General features: G+C 42.6%; 1 protein-coding gene across 6 annotated transcripts in view; it reads left to right on the forward strand.

The window, feature by feature from the left end:
• Positions 1 to 1,380: 1,380 nt before the first annotated feature.
• fancm (FA complementation group M) overlaps positions 1,381 to 25,385 on the forward strand; it is a 108,466-nt gene continuing 84,461 nt past the window's right edge. For all 6 annotated transcript variants that reach the window (XM_069916355.1, XM_069916356.1, XM_069916357.1 and 3 more), the window contains exons 1-4: positions 1,381 to 2,043; positions 14,355 to 14,527; positions 14,613 to 14,690; positions 18,231 to 18,389. In XM_069916355.1, coding sequence (XP_069772456.1) covers positions 1,476 to 2,043; positions 14,355 to 14,527; positions 14,613 to 14,690; positions 18,231 to 18,389 — 978 coding nt within the window. In that variant the 5' untranslated portion in view covers positions 1,381 to 1,475. The remainder of the gene's footprint in view (positions 2,044 to 14,354; positions 14,528 to 14,612; positions 14,691 to 18,230; positions 18,390 to 25,385) is intronic.

Below are 25,385 nucleotides of genomic sequence, written 5' to 3' on the forward strand. Positions count from 1 at the left end.
GGCTTCCAAATCCTGAGGCACCGCTCAGCCAATTAATTGGGATGCCAGTGGAAAAGAATGCGGGTATTCCCAGATCCTCCCACTGTCAATTGTCCCTGGTGTATGGATGGGTGGTAGAATGAGAAGAGAATAAGAAACTGTGAGAGATGAGTAAAACTAATATGAAAATATGAGAGATGAATAAAGCCAGTATGAATAGGATAAGGGTAGATAATAGAATGTAGGAAGTTAGTCTGAATAAGATAAGGGTCTTCTAGCCTTAGACAGAGTCAGCAAGTTCCCCATATAAGAGTTAGTTAAGCCCTGAGGGTTGGGAAGGTGTAAATAAGGACAAAGGCAGGTTTGTCAATAAGGACAATGACATGATGGGACACAGACAGGATACCCCCCTGGTCCTCCAAGTTCACAGAAACAGCACTTAGGCAGACAGGATTGCCTAATGCCAAACTCATCCAGGAGGCAGAAGAATGTAAGGGGGAGGGGGTACTTCTATACTGAAATCAGCTGTATAAATGTTGGGTGAGTCCCAGTGTGTGTGTGTATTCCCAGGGTAAGGGGAAGCACCCAACTTTGCATTGTTGTATAATAAATGTTCTTTGTTCTCAATTTTTGTCTCGAGCAATTTCTGTGAAGGTACTTCTGTTTCTCACAGAAACTGAAACATGTCGGATTAGTTCTTTGATGATCAGGGATTCAGTAAGCTGAAGGACATTTTACAATGAATGCTGTATGACACTAAAACAGTTATGATCTTTCAAAAAAAAAATTTACTTAGCAAAAGTCCTACCACAAAGATTAATTTAATATGCCTTCTCCAGGAAGGAGAGTAATTATTCTGCGATCAGTTGTGGAAAGTATGTTGGCATATTTGAGGAAAGGTGTGCTTATAGGGAATAATACCAAGTGTCGCCGAGAATGTCCTCCCAGAATCACAGTGCGGCTTTCGCGCAAACAGAGGAACTACTGACATGGTCTTTGCCCTCAGACAGCTCCAAGAAAAGTGCAGAGAACAAAACAAAGGACTCTACATCACCTTTGTTGACCTCACCAAAGCCTTCGACACCGTGAGCAGGAAAGGGCTTTGGCAAATACTAGAGCGCCTTAGATGCCCCCCAAAGTTCCTCAACATGAAGAAAGAACGAAGTTGACCCAGGAGCCTGATTTGAACATCCATGAGGATCCTGTACCATGTTCATCCTCATCCCTGGTCCCCATGATCTCTCAGAGACTTGGTTGATTATAGCCTTTAAAGTGGGGAAGGAAATATAACGGAGGGGGGTGGAGCCTGTGCATGGGCCCAGGACAAGGAGGAGCGCCATAGATGGCGGGCGGGCCGCCCAGGGAGTTGCGCGGTCACCTCTGACCCCGGCGCGTCACGCAAAGGCGCCGGATTCGAGCCGCGGCTCCATCGACCGCCACAGCGTCAAAGCGATGTTGACCAGCGGCCGGGATTCGCCTTAACCGCAAGTCCTCGAATGAACGGCGGGCGGCAGCGGACCCTGTTCCAGAGCTGGGGCACCCAGTCGAGCTCGTCGCAGCCCCGCGCTGACAGGAGGCCGGAGGTGGGCCTGCAGGCCGAGGGCAGACGGCGGCCGGGAGATGCGGGCGGCGCCGCCGCGGCCGCGCAGGACGGCTTCGAGGAGGGCGAGGATGACGACGTGCTGCTGGTGGCGGTCTTCGAGGCAGAGCGGGGCCTGGACAGCGGCGGGCCGAGTTCCAGCAGCCGGCGGGCTGAATCCCGGGCTGCCCTCCCAGGCTTCGACCTGTCTTCTGGGGACATGTGGATTTACCCGACCAATTGGCCGCTCCGCACCTACCAGTTCGATATGGTCCGCGCCGCGCTCTTCCACAACACGCTGGTTTGTCTGCCCACCGGCCTGGGCAAGACCTTTATCGCTGCCGTGCTGATGTACAACTTCTACCGCTGGTATCCCACGGGGAAAATTGTGTTCATGGCCCCGACCAAGCCCTTGGTCGCTCAGCAGATCGAAGCTTGTTATAAAGTGATGGGCATCCCGCAGAGCCACATGGCAGAGATGACAGGTGATTGTTCATGGGAGATGGTGTGAACATCTGCCACCAGGCTTCCTGTTCGGGCGCCTGCCTACATTTAACCTCATGGTTATGGATTTTAATTTTTGCTATATAAAGTACACCAGCATTGTTGATGAAGGGAAAGCTGTGGATGTTGTCTATTTGGACTTTAGTAAAGCTTTTGACAAAGTTCCCCACAGGAGGTTAGGAAAAAAGGTGGAGGCATTAGGTATAAATAAGGAGGTAGTGAAATGGATTCAGCAGTGGTTGGATGGAAGGTGTCAGAGAGTAGTGGTAGACAATTGTTTGTCCAATTGGAGGCCGGTGACGAGTGGAGTTCCTCAGGGTTCGGTCCTGGGTCCACTATTATTTGTTATGTATATTAACGATCTGGATGTAGGGGTAGAGAATTGGATAAGCAAGTTTGCGGATGACACAAAGATTGGTGGTGTTGTGGACAGTGAGGTAGATTACTGTAGATTAAAAGGTGATTTAGGAAGGATGGAGGTGTGGGCTGAGAAATGGCTGATGGAATTTAATACAGATAAATGTGAGGTGCTGCATTTTGGAAGGGCAAATTTAAATAGGTCATATACATTGAATGGTAGACAATTGAGGAGTGCAGAGCAACAAAGGGATTTAGGAGTTATGGTAAATAGTACCCTCAAGGCTGATACTCAGGTAGATGGTGTGGTGAAGAAGGCATTTGGAATGTTGGCCTTCATAAATCGGAGTATTGAATTCAAGAGTAGGGAGGTTATGATGAAATTGTACAAGGCATTGGTGAGGCCAAATTTGGAATACTGTGTACAGTTTTGGTCACCAAATTATAGGAAAGATATAAACAAAATAGAGAGAGTGCAGAGAAGGTTCATGAGAATGTTGACAGGATTTCAGGGTCTGAGTTACAGGGAAAGGTTGTGCAGACTGGGGCTTTTTTCTCTGGAGCGTAGAAGATTGAGAGGGGACTTGAAAGAGGTGTTTAAGATTTTAAAAGGGACAGACAGAGTAAATGTGGATAGGGTTTTTCAATTAAGAAAGGGGGAGATTCAAACTAGAGGACATGGTTTAAGATTGAAGGGGGAAAATTATAAGGGGAACATGAGGGGAAATTTCTTTACGCAGAGGGTGGTGGGAATGTGGAATGAGCTTCCGGCAGATGTGGTCGAGGCGGGATCATTGGTTACATTTAAGGAAAGACTGGATCGTTACATGGATAGGAGGGGACTAGAGGGGTATGGACCAGGTGCTGGTCAGTGGGACTAGGAGGGTGGGGATTTGCTACGGCATGGACTAGTAGGGCTGAACTGGCCTGTTCTGTGCTGTAAGTGGTAATATGGTTTATTGTGTTTTTACCTCAATTACGGCATCTGCAGGCTTTCGTGTTTTACTCCTAGTTCCAGGTGTCCATGGGTTTTCCTTGAAATGAGCCAAAAAGGAAAATGCTGTGAATGGAAATTTTCAAACCGTTCTCTTTTATTAATAACAAATGTTGTCTAGCAGCTGATCACTATCTGCTGGATCACTATCTGTTGGAGGAACTCAACTGGTCAAGAAAAAAGAATTGCTGCCGTTTAGGTCCAAAATTCTATATAAAGACTCATTTTTTAATAGTACTTTTGTCTTAGAATTTTTTTGCTTTTTTTTTGGCACATTGGCATCTGTGGGAAGCTAACATTTATTGCCTATCCTTAAGATGCTGATGGTGTCTGGATCTGCCACATACTCTCAGGTGAAGATACCCTGACAATGCTAATGAAGTGGTAGTTCCAGGATTTAAACCTAGCAACAATGAGGAAGCAGTAATAGGTCCAAAGTCAGGATGAGGTACAGATTAAAAGGAAACCAGCAGGTGTCTTGTGTCCATGTCCTTGGTAGAGGTCAAGAGTTTAGGAAATTCTGACTACAAACAGTGCATTTTCTTGATGATACTAATTGCTAATGGAGAGAATGGGGCATTAATCATGTGCTTGGATTTTGTCACGCTTTTTGAATACGCTTGTTGCTGCACACATATGTGCAATTGAAGGGTGTTTTGTTGGAGATTTGTGCTTTGTAGACAGAAAGGGTGTTGGGAGTTGCCAGCTGTGGAACACCCAGTTTCTGACTTGGTATTGTAACCAGATTATTTATGTGGCTGGTCCATTTGAATGTATCATCATTGCAGAATTTGATGAATGACTTGGCTATGGTAATGCTACACAATTTAAAGGATAGATGGTTAGATTTGTTTTAGATGGTCGTCACCTGCCATTATTGTGCTAGGAACGTTGTAGCACATGAGTTTTTGTCTGAATGTTATCTAGACCTAACTTGGCAATGGGATTCAGGTTATTGATCAAGCAGTTGGGTCAGGGCATGAATAATAGCTCTGCAACAACATCCACAACTGTGTACCTTTATACGAGATGTGACCCCAAGCCATGGACTATTTTTTCATTGATGCCAATTGACTTCACTTTTAGAACATAGAATACTGCAACCCATATATTCCTTTCCAAAAAAAGTACTAACCCCTTCTTGCCCCACAACCCTCTATTTTTTTTCTTTCATCCACGTGCCTGTCTAAGAGTCTCTTGAATTCCCCAATTGTTTCAGCCTCCACCTCACGTACCCACATACCTACCCACATGCCTATCCACCCATGATGCCTCCCCTAAACTTCCCTCCCTTCACTTTGTACAAATTTCCTCTGGTGTTTGCTTTTCCTGCCCTGGGAAAAAGGTGATGGCTGTTCACCCTGTCTTCTGCCTCTCATAATCTTGTAGACCTTGAAGTCTCCACTCATCCTTCACTCCTACAAGAAATATCTTGGCTCTGCTAAACTTGCCTCATAAGATGTATTTTCCGATCCTGGCAACATCATGACCTTGGCCGTCCACCTGATGGAGCTCTCAATGGCGCACTGACCTGGGCTGCAGACGTGGAGTTCACGATGCCATGGCCACCCACTCCCACCCAAACCCCAACTGCTACCCCCACCCCCCACTCACTGGAGCTCCTGATGCCTTATCTGCCTGCTCCAGCAATGGACTTGCAGAAGATGATGCTGGAGCCTCCCACACTGACTCGCACTGTCCAGCTCCCGACACAGACTGTTACCAGAGTCCTGACGTTGCTACTGGATCCCACTCTCTTATTCCCCTCACTACTCTTTCCCTATCCTCCAACATCCTTCTGTACTCCACCCACATGTTTGTCCCCCTCTTATCCCCTACCCTCCATCTCTCAGACCTCATCTTTTCCCCATCCCCTTCTCTGGCTAGCCCCCCTACTTCCTCTCTCCTCCCGACCTCCCCTACTCCCTCTCTTCCCTACCACTCCAACTGTCTCGACTTTACCATCTCCCCCTCGTATACCAACCTCACCTCCTCAGAATGCTCTGCGCTCCACTCTCTCCGCAACAATCCCAACCTCACCATCAAACCTGCCGACAAGGGAGGTACATTTGTGGTCTGGTGCGCTGACCTCTATCTTGCAGAGGCCAGTCGACAGCTCTCAGACACCTCCTCCTATCGAACCGTCCATCACATGTCAAGCCACTGTCTCCAAAAACATCTTCAACCTCATCACCTCTAGTCACCTCCCCTCCACGTCTATCAAGCTCATTCTCTTCCACCCCTGCACTCCCCAATTCTACCTCCTTCTCAAGATATACAAACCCAACCATCCGGGTAGGCCCATTGTTTTTGCCTGCTCTTTCCCCACCGAACAAGTTTCATCCTACCTTTGCTATTTCCTTTCTCCCCTGGTCCAATCCATTCCCACCTACATCCATCCACGACACCTCACATGCCCTCCATCTCCTCAATATCTTTAGATTCCCTGAACCAGACCGCCTCATCTTCACAATAGATGTCCAGTCCCTTTATGCCTCTATCCTCCACATAGGAGGTCTGAAAGCACTTCGCTCCTTCCTGGACCAAAGACCCAACCAATCACCCTCTGCCACCACCCTCCTCTGCCTGGCAGAACTTATCCTCACTCTAAATCACTTCTCCTTCAACTCATCCCACTTCCTCCATATCCATAGCCATGGGTAGTCGCATGGGTCCAAGCTACGCCTGCCTGTTTGTGGGCTTAGTGGAACGATCCATGCTGCAAGCTTATACAGGCAAGGCCCCCCTCTTCCCCCAGTATATCGATATCTTCAACGGGGCTGCTTCATGCACCTGCGATGAGCTCGTTAACTTTTCACTTTGTGGCCAACTTCCACAAGATTCTCCAACTCTTCCTCCGGTATATAGACAACTACATTGGGGCTGTCTCATGCACCTGCAATGAGCTTGTCATCTTCAAGTCCAACTTCTACCCGACCTCAAACTCACCTGGTCCATTTCCCATAACATTCTTCCCTTCCTAGATCTCTGTCTCTTTTGTGGGAGACCAACTTTCCATTGACATGTACTATAAACTCTAACTTCCACAACTACCTGGACTACACTTCCTCACACCCAGGTGCCTACAAGGATTCCAACCCCTTCTCTCAATTTCTCTGTCTCCGCTGCATCATTTCCCAAGATGAGGTCTTCCAGTCCAGAGCTTCTGAAATGTCTGCCTAATTCCACAAACATGGCTTCCCCTCCACTACTATCAGCTCAGCCCTCACTCGCATCTCCTCCATTTCCCACTCATCTGCTCTGGCCCCCTCTGCCCCCAGATGTATAATACAAATATATAATCTCCCTTATTCTCACCTACCACCCCACCAGCCTCCGCATCCAACACATCATCCAGTGGAATTTCTGACACTACAGGATCCCAGCACCAGACACATTTTTTCCCTCTCCTCCCATCTCAGCCTTCCACAGGGACCGCTCCCTCCATGATTCCCTCATGCACTCATCCCTCCCGACCCATCGCACTCCCGGCACCTTATCCTGTGCCCACAGGAGGTGCAAAACTTGAGCCCATAACTCCTTTCTCATCGTGGTCCGGAGTCCCAAACAGGCCTTTCACGTGAAGCAACACTTTACCTGTACATCCAGGGGACTTATTTACTACATCCGGTGCACCCTTTGTGACATTCTCTACGTTGGAGAGACTGGTCGTTAGGAAATCGCTCAGCGCTTCCTCCCCGTTCGCAACCTCCAGTATTTTGTTTTTTTTAATTTTCAACAGTGGTGTCCACAGAATTTTTTGACTTACTTCCTTCCTGGACTACAATTAGACTAGCTAAAGGAACAACAGTTTGCATGTTGAAGATTGTTGCTTGAGATATAATCATCAGCCAGTATTGTGTTTGTCTTTCAAGTTGGGATTTAACTTTCTCGAATGGCATTTCCATACTTGCCTCCACCAGGTGTCATGTTTCATGTACAGGAGCTTGTCAGTTTTCCATCAAAGTCCTTATTCCTGTAATTGGTAATCATTCCTAAATCTAATGTATGCTTCCTTCTTTCTCTTGACTAACTGCCTCACCTGCTGAATATTTACTCCCATCTTCACCAAAGGTTTATGCGCTACTTCAGAGAACATTTATTTTTTGCAATTTTAAACATGCATATTTTACCTATTGTGTATTCTTATTTAGTTTAATTTTTAAACTTAATTGTTTTTTGTTTGCCAGTTGGTTGAGGCTGCTGGTTGCTTGAATTCTGGATACAGAGGTTTTACTCTCGTACTTTGTTTTAATTTAATGTAATTTTGTGATCTCAAAGAACTACTGGGTTCTTGATTCTATGTGTATGATAGTGTTATTCCAAAGAACTGCAGAGACTGGAAACCTGAAATAAAAACAAAATGCTAGAATAACTCAGCTGGTCAGGCAGCATCTGTCAGAAGAGAAGACCTTGCATCAGAGCTGTTTTTCTTTCCACGTTGTCCCTGAACTGAGCTTTTTGTAGCATTTTCTCTTTTTAGTATGTTTTACCTGAATTGAGTGTTTGGCCTTATTGAAACTAAAAATAATCTGCATGCTTTTTCAGTTATGTAACTGTGAATAATAAAGTATTTTCATCTCTGATTATTTTCTTCATCTCTGCAATATAAATTACAAGAATTCTGAAAGTTAATAATGGTGTTGCATAGAGCTGATGTTGTATTTTGAGAGGATTGAGCATAATGCCACCCCCCCCCCCCCCAACCCGGGGCCAAAGCAATCTGAAGTATATGCACAGGTAACGTGTTGCTACATCTTCTGACGTGAATTTCTAGATGTAGAACTCAACAAAAGAAATATTAGGAGGTGGGTGGGAAAAGGAAATTTACATTGCTTGTATTACAACATTTGAACATTAGTCTATGAAAGTACAGTATAAACATGTTAAATATTAATGAATGGTTAACATTAGCAGCACTTGCCTTGCATGAACCATCTAAAAGGAAATACAATCATCTCTTGCTATAGAAATCGTATATCCAGAAATCTTGAGGATGGGCTGCTGGTATACAATGTGGAAATTAATCCCGAGTAATGAGAATTTATTTAATGAACTCTTAGTGTTTATTATGCTATATTTTCCATACATGCCTAACGAGGAAAGATTTTTCCAATTGGACACTAATCTTGGCAGATATTCTCTTAATTTGGGCTGGTTTTAGACAGTGCTTATAATCTACTACTGTAATCATCTGTAGATGTTCTTCGTTGCAAGATGGTCTGGAAAGGTAGTTCATAGAAACTTTAATAAAAATGTACAGAAATGCTGGAGGAACTCATCACGTGTTGCAGCATCTTTGGGAGGTAAAAACATATTACTGGTGTTTCGGGCCTGAGCCCTTCTTCAAGAAATGAATGAAGACTGGCTGGGGAGGAGACCAGACCCACAATAGGTCTTAAATGGATAAGAGGAGTGGTGAGAATTGATTTTGGCTCTGTGAAAGGAGACAGAGGAAAAAGTGGAGAGAGAGAGCTGGTAGGAAGGCAACACCAGGAAAAAGGAGGAGGAGCGTTTAATGGAAAACAGAAGTGAATGTTAATGCCATCCAGTTGGAGGGTGCCCAGATGTAGGATGTGTTGTTACTCCCATTTGTGGATAGTCTCAGTATGATAGATGAAGTAAACCTGCTAATCTCTATACAGAAGAACCCTTCTTACTGTACTAGGTATCTTGTGATAATTAAACTTGATGCCTTCTGAGATTCCAAATACACCATTAGTTTGGCTTATTTATTCTGTTTGTCACAACCTTTAAACCAATAGGTTTGTCAAAGGTGAAAAGTCCATGCTCATCTTGCCCAAACCTATTTTTACACTATGCACTGTTACCACTTCCTTGGAAAAAACTTTTTTTTTCACCAACTGGTCTATAATTGCTTTCTATCTCCCTTCATTCCAGGTATTGTCCAATTTGGGGAACTGTCCTGATTTAGTTGTGCTCTTTTAAATATTTGATTACTGAATATACTCATGTAATAGTTGATACCACATAAAAGTTGATCCCCTTACTTTTGGCCCAAAATATCTGGTATTTTCTATATATCGACTATAAAAGTTGACCCTCTCTTATTTTTGGTCCCAGCTGCTCACCCTCCAGTGATCCCGATGCCCCGACCAATGTCTCTTGCCAAGTAGTGTGTGTGTAATAGTTGACCCCTAAATTTTACCCTAAAACTTGCTCTGCAAAATTCAACTATTATATGAGTATATATGGTATTGCCAGCATATGCCCAGCTTTGGGCAAAAGTGTACAGCTGAAATAAAATAACAATGTTAATTGACAGCATCAACCTCAACTGTATATTTTCAACTAATAATGAAACCCTTTGGACTAACTTGTTAACTAGGATTAAATTTCAAACACATTTTGAGGAAAATTGTATCAGGGATGCCCTTGATCATGCACCAAGGAGCCTATTGAATTTGGTCTGAATCAGTGAGCAACCAACTTCCATTTACATGGAGCAAAATGTTTCAAGGCACTTTACTTGAGTGAAATCCAACGCAAATTGCAGTGAAACCACATTGTTGATAGGCAAAGACAGAGTAGATGTTGAAAGGTCATTTCCATTGTGGGAGAGTCTTGGACAAGATGCACAACATCAGGATTAAACAGGGATGCATGTGGAGGAATTTCTTCAGCCAGAAGGTGGTAAATTTGGAATTTGTTGCCACAGGCAGTTGTGGAGGCTAGGTCATTGGGTGTATGTAAGGCAGAGATTGATAGGCTCTTGATCAGCAGGGCATCAAATGTTATGGCGAGAAAGGCGGTAAGTGGGAAAATGGATCAGCTCATGATTAAATGGCGGGGCAGTCTTGATGGGTTGAATAGCCTATTTCTGCACCTATTGTTTTATGGTCTTAAAAGAATATTTGGGCAAATGCCAACATGTTGGATATAGCAAGTTTTAAGGTTGAAGAAGCAAAATAGTTTTGAGAGGAGCTTCCAGAGCTTGGTCCTCTGTGATTAAAATTCAGGAGTCTAAAACTAAAGAATAGAAAACTTTGAGGAAAGCAGGATGGAGATCAAGAATCTGGTTGTGGGGGGCGTGGCAAGATGGCGTAGGGAGCGGACGTGCCTTCCCAGTCTCCCCCAGGCAGTTATATAAATACCCGTTTTAAGAATATTTCTTTTCTGTTAAAAGTCTTTGTTTTGTTTATCAATTGTTTTTAGTTTAAAATGGCAACAAAGATTAAGGAAAATAGAGTTCAAATACAGAACAAAACTACACTCTCCGACTTTGGAAGAAACTCGGCCTACTTGCCCAGATAGAACCACGGAGTCAAGGCTGGAATCTTCTTAAGAACGGAGCTCATTAATTAGACTGTCGGATAAGCTGGCCTTGGACACCCCTCTGAAAGATGGTGATGAATATTGATTTGAAATGTTTTATGAAGATAAATTGCAGTAATTGGCATTGGTTGCCCGTGAGTTTTAAAAATCCAGATAACATTAAAGTTTATTAGTGATTTTTTTTTTTTGGATGGAATATCGGAAGGATGAACTTATTATCTATAAATACAGAACAAAATTACATTCTTTGACTTTGGAAGAAATTTGACCTATTTGCCCAGACAGAGCCGGAGTTGGTGCTGGAATTTTCTCAAGAACAGAACTTATTAAAGTTGATTTCGGACTCCTTTTTGAAAGATGGCGACGAATGTTGATTTGAAATATTTGAAATATTTTCTGAAGATAAACATATATATGGAACTCCTTGACCTGCAATAAGGTTTATCAGTGATTTTTTTTTGGATGGAATATTGGAAGAGTGAATTTATTATCTGTGAGTATGCATACATTGCAAACAGATTTTAATAGTTTTGAAAAGTTTTTTTTTAAACTAAACAACAAGATCAGTTTAATATTGAGAAAATTGGAAAAAACGGAAACTTTATTAAATTTGGAAACTCAGTAGAAAGAAACTATGAACAAGATTGATGATTTATAAAATTAAAGTCGAAGGAGCAATGTCTAAGAAGAGTTTAAAAATTTTGAATAAGTTTTTCTTGAAAATAAACAATAATTTCAACTTAACATTGAGAAGATTGACAAAGTGGAAAATTTGATATTAAATTGGGAAACATAGAAGAAAGAACTTATGAATAACATTGATGCTTTAGAAGATCAAGACTGAAGGAATTATGTTCAAGAAAATTTTAAAAGATTTGAAAAAACTTTTTGAAAGTAAGCTACAAATTCAACTTGAGACTGAGAAGAATGGAAGATTCGGTGTTGAACTGGGATGTTCAGAGGTGTTTTAATTCAGTGGATGAAATTCAGGAAGACTTGAAAAAAAGTTAAAAAAAAAAAGCTTTTATTGATTGTAAACAATGTTTAACTCAGTGTTGGGAGGGTGGAAAGGGTGCAAAATTTAATATCAAGTTTGGATTTTCAAAAAAAAAGAGTTTATGAATAAGATTGGTTAAATTGATGGACCGGGGTTTTATGGATATAAGAAATGATGATTTTTCGGTTTATACGTGTATTTTGTCTGCCGGGGGGGGGGGGGGGGAGGGGGTGGTACTTCTGCTCCTGAAAGTCATATGCCACTTGTGGTTTATACCACACCCATTTGGGTTTTTGGGAATTAACCACCACAAGGTGGTTTCCTAAGGGGTTAGGGGAGGTGGGGGGGGTGTGAAAATTAGAAAATTATTTAGTATCTATTATGTAATATTATACTAAGTCAATTTGAAATGAATGTATGGAGATACTATAAATAAATTTCAAAAGAATCTGGTTGTGTGGTGCCAGGACAACAATCTTGCTTTCAATTTCAATAAGATTCCACCTGCATTGAATTCGCCCATTGTTATTGAATGAAGATCTACTGGGACCAATGCCTGAAGAGGCGCACAAAATCAGTGAACCAGTGTGGACTCGAAAGGCCCACATGGGTCTTAATAGTATAGAGAAGATGCTTCCTGTGGGAGCCAGCCAGGGTCAGTGTTTTAAAAATGCTGCTCACTTCATACCGGGCTGTAGTCCATGAAATGCTCCCCCTCAAAGGATTATGAGAGCAGATTCTTTGACAACTTTTAAGATAGGATGGTTAGGCCTTTGTTTCACAAGGGATGAAAAGTTGTAGCAGGAAGTCTGAAATGCAGAGTTAAATTTGGTCCGATAAGCCACGATTAGCCTACTCCTGCTAATGTTTCATTGTGGGATAGCTTGCATCTGTTTCTGCAGTTTGACATGCATGCATTTGTTTTGTAGCTTCTTCAGCTTGGCACTTTGTTTTTTGTTATGCCAATGGTGTTTTGATGTCATTTAAATAGTTAATTAAGTCAGTTTTTGATTTCTGTACTGAAAGCAATGGTAGATTGATGGATAAAGTAAGCTACAGTATGATGTATTGTGACGGACACAACATTTTTGTTTCCCCTGTTGATAGCCCTCAACAACTCTTGGATACCCAGTTTTGAACTGGTGGATCTGTTGCATCTCTCTTTTGTCTCATTGAGGAGCATGGGGCATCTACCGATGTTATTGATGAGAAATTGATTTGTGCGTGGCTTCTTTTAGCCTGAAGTTTGGATCCATAGTAGCTGATGACAGCTGATTCCTTTGTGCTGTGATACAGATGATTGATGTGATTAGTCCTTATTTGCGTGCTGCAAGTTGGAATTGTGTACATTGTAAGGTAAAACATCATGAGATGGGAATGTGTAGGGAGTTACCCTGTACAGGGCAGTAACAAGAAGGGGAGGTGTCCTTGTACTCCTGTTAGGTAAAACATCATGAGATGGGAATGTACAGGGCTGTAACAAGATGTGAATGCATCCTTGTACTTACAAGATAAGAGAGACATTGATGGATTGAGAGGCAGGAAGCTAGCAGGGAAAGGATAGCAACAGTTTTAGTCATTGGACAAGTAATGATATGATGATGTTCTAAGCACATATCCAAGGGTATAAAAAATCACCATTTTGCTGATAACGGCAGAATGCATTCTCCGACTAACATGTTTAGTCGCAAGTGTTACAATCCGGTAATAAAGAACAAAGAACCCTGATTTCGACTCAGCCTGGTGTTTGTCTCACTCATTCATGAACAAAGCAGACCTAACAACAGGTAGAATTAGGTTGGGAAATCTAATTTCTTTCCCTAAAAGCATTAATTGACTTGGGGGTTTTCAGTTTTCAAACAGTATCATGGTCACTGTTACCTTTCTATCTAAACACAACAGGTAGTGCAATAATAAAATAAAACTTCAGAGTTAGAATAAATCAAAGATTGCAAGGTATAAAGAAAAGAGCAGTTAAACCAGTACAAATGTGATTTTTTTGTTTGCCAATGAAAAGACCTGATAACAGGAAAAAAGAAACTGTCCTTGAATTTAGAGTTGGCAATTTCAAGCTCATGTATCTTCTGCTCATTGGAAAGGGGGAGCTCGTGTCACTGAGGCAAGATGGCCCCTTTAATATGTTGGCAGCTATGATCTTTGCCTGCCATGATTAACTCGAGCATTCTTTCAACCCTTTCCCTTTTTTTAAGCTTCTGAAAATCTAAGACAATAATTTGCATTAACTCCCATTCTTTGTTTGTGTTGCCTTATAATATGGAGCAGTCACTTGATCTGTACATTCTGAAATAATATCTCAAAAATACTCACTTGACATTTCTTGTTGAGAGGAGGAGTGGCAGTCATTTCAAACGTTCTACGGCTAGTTGAAAGGTTACATTCAATTCAAGCATGCACGAATCTTCACTTTTTTTGTAATTTCTACCCTGAAAGAAGATCCTAAGAACTTTGTTAGTTTCTCCTGTGTGTGACTATGATTTGAAACCTCAGCAAAATTGGGAATCGAATCTGAATCGATTGGTTTTTGAATGGTCAACATCAATGCAATATCCTACAAATGCCAAATGTTAATTTTATAAAATTGTATTAACTAAAATTGGTATTCATTAACTATTTCATAACTTCTTCAGGTCATACACAAGCATTGAATCGCCAGACTGTTTGGAAAACCAGACGAGTTTTCTTCCTCACACCCCAGGTTATGATGAATGACATTTCTCGAGGAGCTTGTCCTGCTTCTGATGTAAAGTGTCTGGTGGTTGATGAAGCGCATAAAGCACTAGGAAATCATGCTTATTGCCAGGTAAGGATGTTTAGCTACTTCATTTCCTGAGGGAAACATTTTGCAATTTAAATATTTTTAATAATTTTCACTTTTTCTATTGAAGGTTGTTAAGGAATTATGCAATCATACGCGCCAGTTTCGTGTTCTGGCTTTGACTGCCACGCCAGGTGGGGACGCAAAGGTTAGTTGCTTATATAATCAAGGCAAGATATGAATTACATTAGAATTCATCCTTCTTCTGAAGATCAGAAAAATATAATGCACAAGGAACAAATTGTAGGAGAACATTGAAGGCACAAGTTCTTTAGCATTGAAGAATATTCTGATTTTTTTTTTGGAGGCTTCACAGTTTTTGTATTTGAAAATATTTTACAGGATTTAGATTTTTTTTCTCCTAGACATCACTAACTAGGTGACCTTTCCAATATTTCCTCTAATTTATTATTCCCCCCCCAACTTTGCACGACCCACATCCACCTTCTTCCCAAATTTAACAGACTTGCTATTCCTGCCCCACCAAACCCATCATCGAATACCTTGATACCCTTTCATCCAGTCCCTTCCCACTTGTGTCCTTGTACCCTTCATCTATTTGAGAATTCTAATTCTCTGGCCTCCACTGTATTATCTTCATCATGAATATTCAGTCCCCATAATCATTCATTCCACATCAAAAAGGTCTCTGATGCCTCCACTTTCCTGAATGCAAAGTTGTTCAGTCACCCAATACTACATTTTTCTCTGCTTGGTGGAATTTGTCCTTGCCGTAACAACTTTTCCTTGACTCATCTAGATCCAGGATGTAATGATGGGTGCATTCGTGGGCCCAGGCTATGCCTGGCTGTCTGTGTCATAGTTCCTAATTTTTTATTTGGGTGCCTGCATGTTTTTTGCTCATACCTTGATGAAGGGCTCAGGCCCCAAATGTTGATAACCCTTTACTTCCTAGAAATGCTGCAGGACCTGCTGAGTTTCTCTAGCACTTTTGTGGGTTGCAATTTCATTAACTTCACTGTTAACTTCCACCCTGACAAATTTACCTGGAGAGTTTCTAATACCTTTCTTCTTTTCTTGGACCTCTGTCTCCATCTCAGGTGACAAACTATCCAGGGGTAGACAAACCCACTGACTGCAACTACCTCTCCTACTTGCAGTCCAATACAACTTCTTTTCCCCCTTCTGAACTTTTTCCCCTCCCACCACCCTTGCTCTTTATATTAAAATTTTTTTTTTCCCCACAAACAACTGGAGTCCCAAACGTGATCCCCTGCAGAACACCATTTATCATGGGCCTCCAGCAAGAATAACTCCTTTCCACGGCTATCCTCTGCAGGCCAGCCAGTTTGAATGCAAACTACCAATTCACTGTGGATTCCATGCATCTCTCCCCTTCTGGATCAGCCAACTATGAGGGAGCTTGTCAACTGCTGTACAAACCCATACAGACAACATTAACTACTCTACCCTCACCAACCATCTTTGTCACTTTTTTATTAAAAAAAATTGATAAATTTGTAAGATGTGACCTGCTCTGCACAAAGGAATCCTGATTGTCCCTAATCTTTGCAAATATGTGTAAATCCTAAAGGTAAGTTCCTCTCCAAGAGTTTCCCTATCACTGCCGCCCGGGGGGCCCAAGGTCCTTCCTGTGTCCGCCTGAGGTAACAGCCGCATCGCGGGGAGAGACAGCCAGCCGAGACCGGGCCTGCCCACACCGCTGCCGTCGCCAGGCAAACCCTGGCAGCCCGCACAGCCCAACCGTTGGCAGCTGAGCCCCGGGCCAGGAGCAGTCAATGAGAACTGTTTAGTGTATTTCAGAGTTTAATACACACCTCAAAAACCAATAGTCTAAACACTAACAACTGTGAACTCCATTGCAGAGTTCTCTCCAGTCTTAAAAAATCACTGGCCTATAATGTACTGGATTATCCCTATTTCCCATCTTGAGGAAAGGAACAACATTGGGACCTTGCCTGTTGCTTGAGCTTTTTTTGTTGTTTGCTCAAGATTCCAGCATTTGCAGTTTTATTTTCTTAAAGCTTGTTATATTTGAAATGAATGTATCTTTAAATTTGATCATGGGCAACAGTTCATGCCCTTCCTTGTCAACTGTGCCAGGTTTGGAAGCTGCATTATAAATAATGTTGCCTAATTTTCCTGGTTTTTTTTTTGTTATTTAATGTCCAAGAGGGAACTTCAGAGTTTTTCTTTCCATATTTTCTGAACCTGTTACTGTCATGGGAGGATGACTGATTTTTGTATCGAGGCAGTGCAGAACATAGTTAAGTGACTATGGCTCTCTTGGTATGCCTTACCATTTTTGTGTGGTCCATTTTAATGAATGATGACATTTTGCTTTAATGTTATTAAGCTATTAATTTTCTTCAAGATGAGATATTGAATCAAAAGGGATTCGGAGATGAACCACATGCACCATATGGGGAATGAATACATTTTGGGTAGATCTGAGCTGACAGACGCTTAGTAGCACTGGTGTCAAAAATAAGCTTAATCAATGTTGGTAATGATCAACATCCATCCAACATGGGAGTAAACTTGATGATTTACTAAGGACAGAATGCAGAAACGCTAAGTTTAAAACAAACTAGCTGCAAGAGTCTTTATATATTTAAAAAAAAAACATTTTGGAAGGATGCCATCAGCTTGCAACTGGCTGTGTGCATTTCAGGGTATGGAGTGAAGAATGTGTGAACGTCTTGTATCAGGGAAGCAGAATGAGTATATTTGTTGCCTGTGGAAGTTATTATGACTAACCCAAGCCAGTATTTATCTTGGTTAATTGGGATCTTCTGTTTGTTCTTCATTCCTATTAGTACACCTAATACTAATATCCTCATCAAACTGTAAAATCATTGGAATGATGTACAGTAGAAGTCCAAAAATATGGATGCCAGAAATGAACCACCCGAGAATCCGGAATTTTTGAAAACTCTGTTTTAAAATTTAGCGGGTATTTATATGCATGTGTGCGTACATGTGTAAGTGCCACAGATGGACAGTGGCAAAAAGTGACCATGTTTGTTGACTTTATTTTTCTTTAAAACTGCTTGTTTTGATAAATGAAGCATGCTGTAATGAATAGACTATCAAAATTTGCCTGTTCATTTTTTCTTTATTCCTCCTTAAATTTGAATTTTAAAAGTACTGCCTGAGAATCCAGAAAAACTAGACCAACCCAATCCCCGAGCAGTCTGGATTTTTGGACTTCTATGTAGATTGTGAAATGCTCTGGGCATGGTGTGGGTCTGTAAAGTTGCAACTAATTTGTTCTAGGATTGATGTTCATGGAAAGATATTTGCTAGAATATAGAAGAGCTTCCTGTCCTCTATCATGACTGTTTTATGGGAGTTTAATGAGCAGGCAAAGTTTCAATTTATTATTTTATCTGAAAGATTACATCTGTAATAATGGAAAATATTCAATACTAAATTGATCTGTTATTAGTTTGGAGTGAGACTTAAACACCACAACTTTCTAAGAAGAGCTCCCACATGGCTGGAAGATGTGGAACAATGAGATTAAATTTATAGTCTTTACTAATCAATCACAATCCTTACTGGGTTGTGAGGATCAAGACCTGATGTTAGAAACCACAGATGATTAAGATGCAATTTGGAAGATATTTTGGGAAGTTGAAGTGCAAAGCAGCTTTTTGTTGCTATTGGTATGCTCATATCATGTAACTTTCTCTTGTGATAGGCTGTACAGCAAGTCATTTCAAACCTGATGATTGCACGCCTGGAGGTGAGGGCTGAAGATTCAATAGATGTTCAGCCCTATTCATACCAACGACATGTTGAGAAATTCATTGTTCCTTTGGGGTCTGATCTGATTGCTATCCAGTCTTTATACCTTCAGGTGAGTATTCTCAGTGAAAGTTGTTCATTATTTGGCTAGAGTGTAATCTTAGCTGAACAGTAAAATTCATGATAATAAGATTTTGCTGTTACATAGAAACATAGAAAATAGGTGTAGGAGTAGGCCATTTGGCCCTTTCAAGCCTACACCACCATTCATTTCGATCATGGCTGATCATCTACTCAGTACCCAGTACCTGCCTTCTCCCTATACCCCCTGATCTCCTTAGCCACAAGGGCCAAGTCTAACTCCCTCTTAAATATAGATAAGGAACCGGCTTCAACTACTTCCTGTGGCAAAGAATTCCACAGATTCAACACTCTGAGAGAAACTTTTTTTTCTCAACTCAGTCCTAAAAGACTTGCCCCTTATTCTTAAATTCCCCAACATTGGGAATAACCTTCCTGCATCTAGCCTGTCCAATCCCTTAAGAATTTTATGCGTTTCTATAAAATCCCACCTCAATCTTCTAAATTCCAGTGAGTACAAACCTAGTTGATCCAGCCTTTCTTCATATGCAAGTCCTGGCATCAATCTAGTGAACCTTCTTTGCACTCCCTCTATGGCAAGGATGTTTTTCCTTGAATAAGATGTCCAAAACTGTACACAATACTCCAGGTATGGTCTCATCAAGGCCCTGTACAACCTCTCTGCTCCTATACTCGAATCCTCTTGCTATGAATGCCAACATACCGTTTGCTTTCTTCACTGCCTGCTGTACCTGCATGCCCACTTTCAATGACTGGTGCACAGTGACACCTAGGTCTCGTTGCATAATTTTCAAATTTTTGAAATAGAAAATGTATTTCAAGTTGAGGTTTTATTTCCTATCTTTTGCAGCTAAAAGATATGGCAATTAATTGCAAAGTTCAGTGGTATAACTTTTGACATCCTCCACAATTTCTTCTTCTTTCTTTGGCTTGGCTTCGCGGACGAAGATTTATGGAGGGGGTAAAAAGTCCACGTCAGCTGCAGGCTCGTTTGTGGCTGACAAGTCCGATGCAGGACAGGCAGACACGGTTGCAGCGGTTGCAGGGGAAAATTGGTTGGTTGGGGTTGGGTGTTGGGTTTTTCCTCCTTTGCCTTTTGTCAGTGAGGTGGGCTCTGCGGTCTTCTTCAAAGGAGGTTGCTGCCCGCCAAACTGTGAGGCGCCAAGATGCACGGTTTGAGGCGTTATCAGCCCACTGGCGGTGGTCAATGTGGCAGGCACCAAGAGATTTCTTTAGGCAGTCCTTGTACATTTTCTTTGGTGCACCTCTGTCACGGTGGCCAGTGGAGAGCTCGCCATATAACACGATCTTGGGAAGGCGATGGACCTCCATTCTGGAGACGTGACCCATCCAGCGCAGCTGGATCTTCAGCAGCGTGGACTCGATGCTGTCGACCTCTGCCATCTCGAGTACTTCGACGTTAGGGATGAAAGCGCTCCAATGGATGTTGAGGATGGAGCGGAGACAACGCTGGTGGAAGCGTTCTAGTAGCCGTAGGTGGTGCCGGTAGAGGACCCATGATTCGGAGCCGAACAGGAGTGTGGGTATGACAACGGCTCTGTATACGCTTATCTTTGTGAGGTTTTTCAGTTGGTTGTTTTTCCAGACTCTTTTGTGTAGTCTTCCAAAGGCGCTATTTGCCTTGGCGAGTCTGTTGTCTATCTCATTGTCGATCCTTGCATCTGATGAAATGGTGCAGCCGAGATAGGTAAACTGGTTGACCGTTTTGAGTTTTGTGTGCCCGATGGAGATGTGGGGGGGCTGGTAGTCATGGTGGGGAGCTGGCTGATGGAGGACCTCAGTTTTCTTCAGGCTGACTTCCAGGCCAAACATTTTGGCAGTTTCCGCAAAGCAGGACGTCAAGCGCTGAAGAGCTGGCTCTGAATGGGCAACTAACTTTTGACATCCTCCACAATTAATATCGTGGAAATTACCATTATTAGCCATAAAAATGCTGTGACTACAAGAGCAGGACTGGGGCTGGGGATCTTGCAATGAGTGACATGCCTTCCAACATTCCAAAAACTTTCCATAATGTGTTGGAATATCATCCACTTCCCCTGGATCCAACAGCTATCAAGAAAGTTATTACCATCCAGGGCAGCAGTCTACTTGATATTTATCCTCTCTCCACACTCATGGCTGTGTGCCATCCATAAAATGCCCCGCTGTTGCTCATTCAGGGTACTCTGATACCTCCTCCGCAACATTGATGAAAAGTGCCCAGGGCGTCAGGTGCAGGGGAACGTTACCAGTTGCAAGTATCTTTTCAAGTGAAACTACATCTTGCTTGGAAATGCATCGCTATTCCTTGGTTGCTGGGTTTAAACCCTGGTTCTCTACCCAATTGTACTGAGAGAATACCTTCATCCAAAAGCTTCCTGATGGTGGCAACACAAGTGAATAGCGCAGTAAAAAAAACATGTACTGCATAATTTCAGTTTTGTAGAAAATATTTAGGTTGCTGCAGATTATATAGACAAGCTTCCCAGGATATGACTGGATTAGAGAGTATTAGCTACAAAAATAAGTTGGACATGGTTGGATTATTTTCTCAGGAACATTGGAGACTGAAGGAAGATCTGATTTGAGTTTTGGTGTTAGAGGGTGAAAATGCAGACAAAGCAGGGTAATGCATTGCTAATAAAAGGGCTGTGGAATATGCTCAGAATATTTGGCTGGAGATAGGAATAACTGGATCTGTCATACATCTTGCAGCAGAAATGGCCAGTTCTGATTATAGACAGAAAAGTTGATTTTAAAAACCAGAAGGTTGCAGTGTGCCAGATGAAGTGATGTTCCTCAAGCTTGCATTGTGCTAATTGTAAAATGCAGAAAGCCACAGATTGACTGGTTTGGGGGTGGGGGGGGGGGGGGGGGAAGGAGGAATGGAATGGATAATTAAAATGGCAGGCAACTCCTGTTGATTAAGTATGGTCTCTGTAAAACAATCACTCAATCTGCATTTAGTTCCTCTAATGTAGAGGAGGTGATATTGCAAGTACTGAACGCAGCTCTCTGGATTGGAAAAATATGCAACTGAATTGCTTCTTCACCTGGAAAGATCACATGGTTCTTTGGATGGTGGAAGGGAAAGGATGAAAGGACAGTTGTTGAATTTTGTGTGTTGGCATGGCTAAGTGCAGTAAGAAGAAGTGTGTTTGGTGGGGACAGAGAGCAGATCAAAGTCACGAAAAGAATGGTCCTTTGAAATTTTGAAAGGGAAGGGGAGGAATTCATTGAATTCAGCACCTGGTGGAATGAAAGAAAATAACATGACTCTGGAACATTTCCTTGTTCTATCCACAAGGAAGTAGATGAATTATGGTCAAAGCTCAATCCATTATAGCGGAAGGGAAAGAAAGAAATTGTTTCAGAGCAACTTGTGTGTAAAGTCTAATTAAAAGGAGACTTCTCAAGATGACTGGAAGAATGGAATGAGATTTATACAGAGCGAGGGTTGGGGTGGGGGGGAGGGAAGAGTCAAGATAACTGTACGACTCTGTAGCCGTGTAATTGATGGCTAGTTCATATCCTGAGATGGAGAAAAGAGAGCAGTTAAGGAACATAAGAGTTGAGATGGACCATGTGAAGATGGGAATTGTCACCAAAAGTAATGAAATGTTCATCTTTTGAGTACCAGTGCAGTCATTAAATGCTTGAGAAAAGAGCTGAAGGTATGAGTCTGAGTAGGACTCAAACACAGATTGTTTGACATAACCCGTAAATGGATATTTTTGGGCTCCTGCCAGTTCTCATAGCTATACCTTTATATCTCAAGAAAATGTGTTGGAGGAGAAATTGTGAGGAACAAAACATTGTCTTCCATCTGGGCATGTTGCAATATTCCAACCACAATGGAGAATTCTTCACTTTGAGGTCATTGGCTTTCTGTCTGTATCAGAACTGGCTTTACTGTTCTTAGATATTATTGGCTGTTTTTCTTTCTTCATTGGCATGTTTTGACCCTACTGTATGTATCCCACAGCTCTTATATTATCAATAGATTATGCCTCTTTGTTTATGTTAACACCCTCTAATGCCCATTAAACCTTTTGATTAAACAGCAGCTTAAAACGTGCTACCAGCACCTATGCCCCAGTAATCGCACCTAGGTCCCAGGAGGGCTACCCAGGTGCTGCAGTTTAAAAGAGCCTAGAAGTAGTCAGGGAACCAAGTTAAACTTAAACAGAAAAATGGCCGACCTGGTTACTCCTGTGATGTCAGCGCTTGCTGAGATTGGGGGGAAGAAAGGGGTCACTGCTGCGATTGGGAGGGAGGAGGGGGGAGAGAAAGAGAGGTTGCTGCCGGGTTGGGGGGGAATGGGGGGAAGAGCAAGGTCACTGCTGCGATTGGTGGGGGAGAGACTGGAGGAGCTTTGAACAGCTGCTGCTGAGAACGCCACTCCATTTCGCAGTGACGACTCAACGCTCGTGGTAGAGGGAAGTTGTTAAGGGGAGAGGATGCACGATTGATGATGTGGGTGTTGATTGATGGGGGGTGGTGATGGTGGGTGGTGACTAACAGTAAGGGGGTGGCGACTGATGGCCGGTGGGACAGCGAGGGAGACTTACCAATAGCTCCTGTGAGTACATGACATGTCACTTACTGCATCATCGTGGGGGCGGGATCCCCCTTAAATCACCAGGTCGATTTTCCTCCTGCAGTTAAAAGGTGCTTCCAGCACCTTTGTCCCAGTAACAGCACCTGGGTCCCAGGAGGACTACCCAGGTGCTGCAGTTTAAAAGAGCCTCCTGTCTCCTTTTCTCTAGCTGTCTGTTTATCTCCTTTCACAGGGCCAAAATCATTTCTCACCTCTACTTATCCAGTTAACACCTTTTGCCTGTTGTTCTGTACTCCTCTCCCCTCCCATTTTTCCTCCTTTCTTTTCCCCAGCCTATAATTCAGGTGTGCCTTTTTTCACTAATACCTTGAGGAAGGGCTCAGCACTGAAACGTCGGACACTGCAAGACTGGCTGAGTTTCTCCAGCATTTCAGTGTTTTTGACTATAATCACAGCTTCTCCAGACTTAAGCTGCAGGGAGGGTGGAGAATGGGATATTTCTGAAAGATAAAATCTTGGTGAGGGTGGAGATAAACTGAAAATAACGTTCAGTGAGTGATCAGGAGCATTTTCTGAGTGAGAATATAGACGAGAATGTAGGAATTGCAAAATGCAGAGCAGGAAGAAGTGTCCTGCAGATAAATCAGGACATACCTTCTCAGAGGTGGGGGAAAAATGTTTAAAAAATCAAATAAGCCAACATCACAGATGGGCAATTGACACCAGAAATAAAGATTTTTGAAGTGAGCCATAATCTGTGGAAAAACTTATCTGTTTTTCTTTGCTCTTTTTTTCCCCTCTAGAAATGGAGGACATGCTCATCTGCATTTTGCAACTTGTGTTTTTTCTATGTTCTCGTTCCAACTATTCTTGCATATTAACAACTTTCTTTTGACCTACCCAGCTCTAAGGATCTTAAACCTGAAATGCTGGTGATGTTACTCATCCAGGATGAGTGAACTTGTTTGATCTGCTACCATTCCACAAACTTAAGCATTTGCTGCCTTTACCAAACAATATTCAAGGGCTGCAATGTATTCGTGGCCTATGTTGTACCTTGCCAAGCAATCATTCACTTGTGAACATACAAATTAGAAGCACAAACCACAACCTTTTAGTGCCATTTAATAAGATTATGGCTAATCTGATTTATTTAAAGAAATTAGATGCATATTATTTGGATTTAGGAAAATGAGGCATGAATTATTGAAAATTTTAAGATCCTGGGTAAGCATGACAGGGTCAATATAAACTCTAGCAGGGATGAGCCGAGCATCCTCACGCGACTTCCTGACCCTTGCAAGTATTAGTCGAACGTATTCCTCCTGAAGCATTGACTGACCATTTCATCATGTTTTCACTAATGAGAGATTCATGCACAAGTTACAAGATTGAGGAGTAACATATTTAAAACTGAGCTGCAAGGGAATATCTTTCAGGGGGTGGTGCATCTCTAGAATTCTACATGCCAGTGGAATATAGAGGCTAAATTATTAGGTGGATTTCTTTGGCTTGGCTTCGCAGACGAAGATTCATGGAGGGGTAAATTCCACGTCAGCTGCAGGCTCGTTTGTGGCTGACAAGTTCGAAGCGGGACAGGCAGACACGGTTGCAGCGGTTGCAAGGGAAAATTGGTGGGTTGGGTGTTGGGTTTTTCCTCCTTTGTCTTTTGACAGTGAGGTGGGCTCTGCGGTCTTCTTCCAAGGAGGTTGCTGCCCGCCGAACTGTGAGGCGCCAAGATGCACGGTTGGAGGCGATATCAGCCCACTGGCGATGGTCAATGGGGCAGGCACCAAGAGTTTTCCTTAGGCAGTCCTTGTACCTCTTCTTTGGTGCACCTCTGTCTCGGTGGCCAGTGGAGAGCTCGCCATAGAACACGATCTTGGGAAGGCGATGGTCCTCCATTCTGGAGACATGACCCACCCAGCGCAGTTGTGTCTTCAGCAGCGTGGATTCGATGCTTGCGGACTCTGCCAGCTCGAGTACTTCGATGTTGGAGATGAAGTCGCTCCAATGAAGACAACGCTGGTGGAAGCGTTCTAGGAGCCGTAGGTGATGCCGGTAAAGGACCCATGATTTGGAGCCGAACAGGAGCGTGGGTATGACGACGGCTCTGTACACGCTAATCTTTGTGAGGTTTTTCAGGTGGTTGTTTTCCAGACTCTTTTGTGTAGTCTTCCAAAGGCGCTATTTGCCTTGGCGAGTCTGTTGTCTATAGGTGGATTTAAAGAGGCAGTAAAAACATTTTTGAGATGAGTGAGTTTTGGGAATTGACACAGAAGAGGTGAGAAGGGAGTAGGCCATAGCCTTCTATTTTTTGTGTTATTATTCCTATTTATCTGCTGTATTTTTTCACTCTTTTATGGACCTATTTACTTCTGCTTTAAAAATATTCAACAATAATTTTCCCACTGGCCCATGAGGAGGAATTTTCTTGATGCT

Source organism: Narcine bancroftii, chromosome 2 (assembly GCF_036971445.1).
Source record: "Narcine bancroftii isolate sNarBan1 chromosome 2, sNarBan1.hap1, whole genome shotgun sequence".
In the NCBI taxonomy this organism is placed as follows: domain Eukaryota; kingdom Metazoa; phylum Chordata; class Chondrichthyes; order Torpediniformes; family Narcinidae; genus Narcine; species Narcine bancroftii.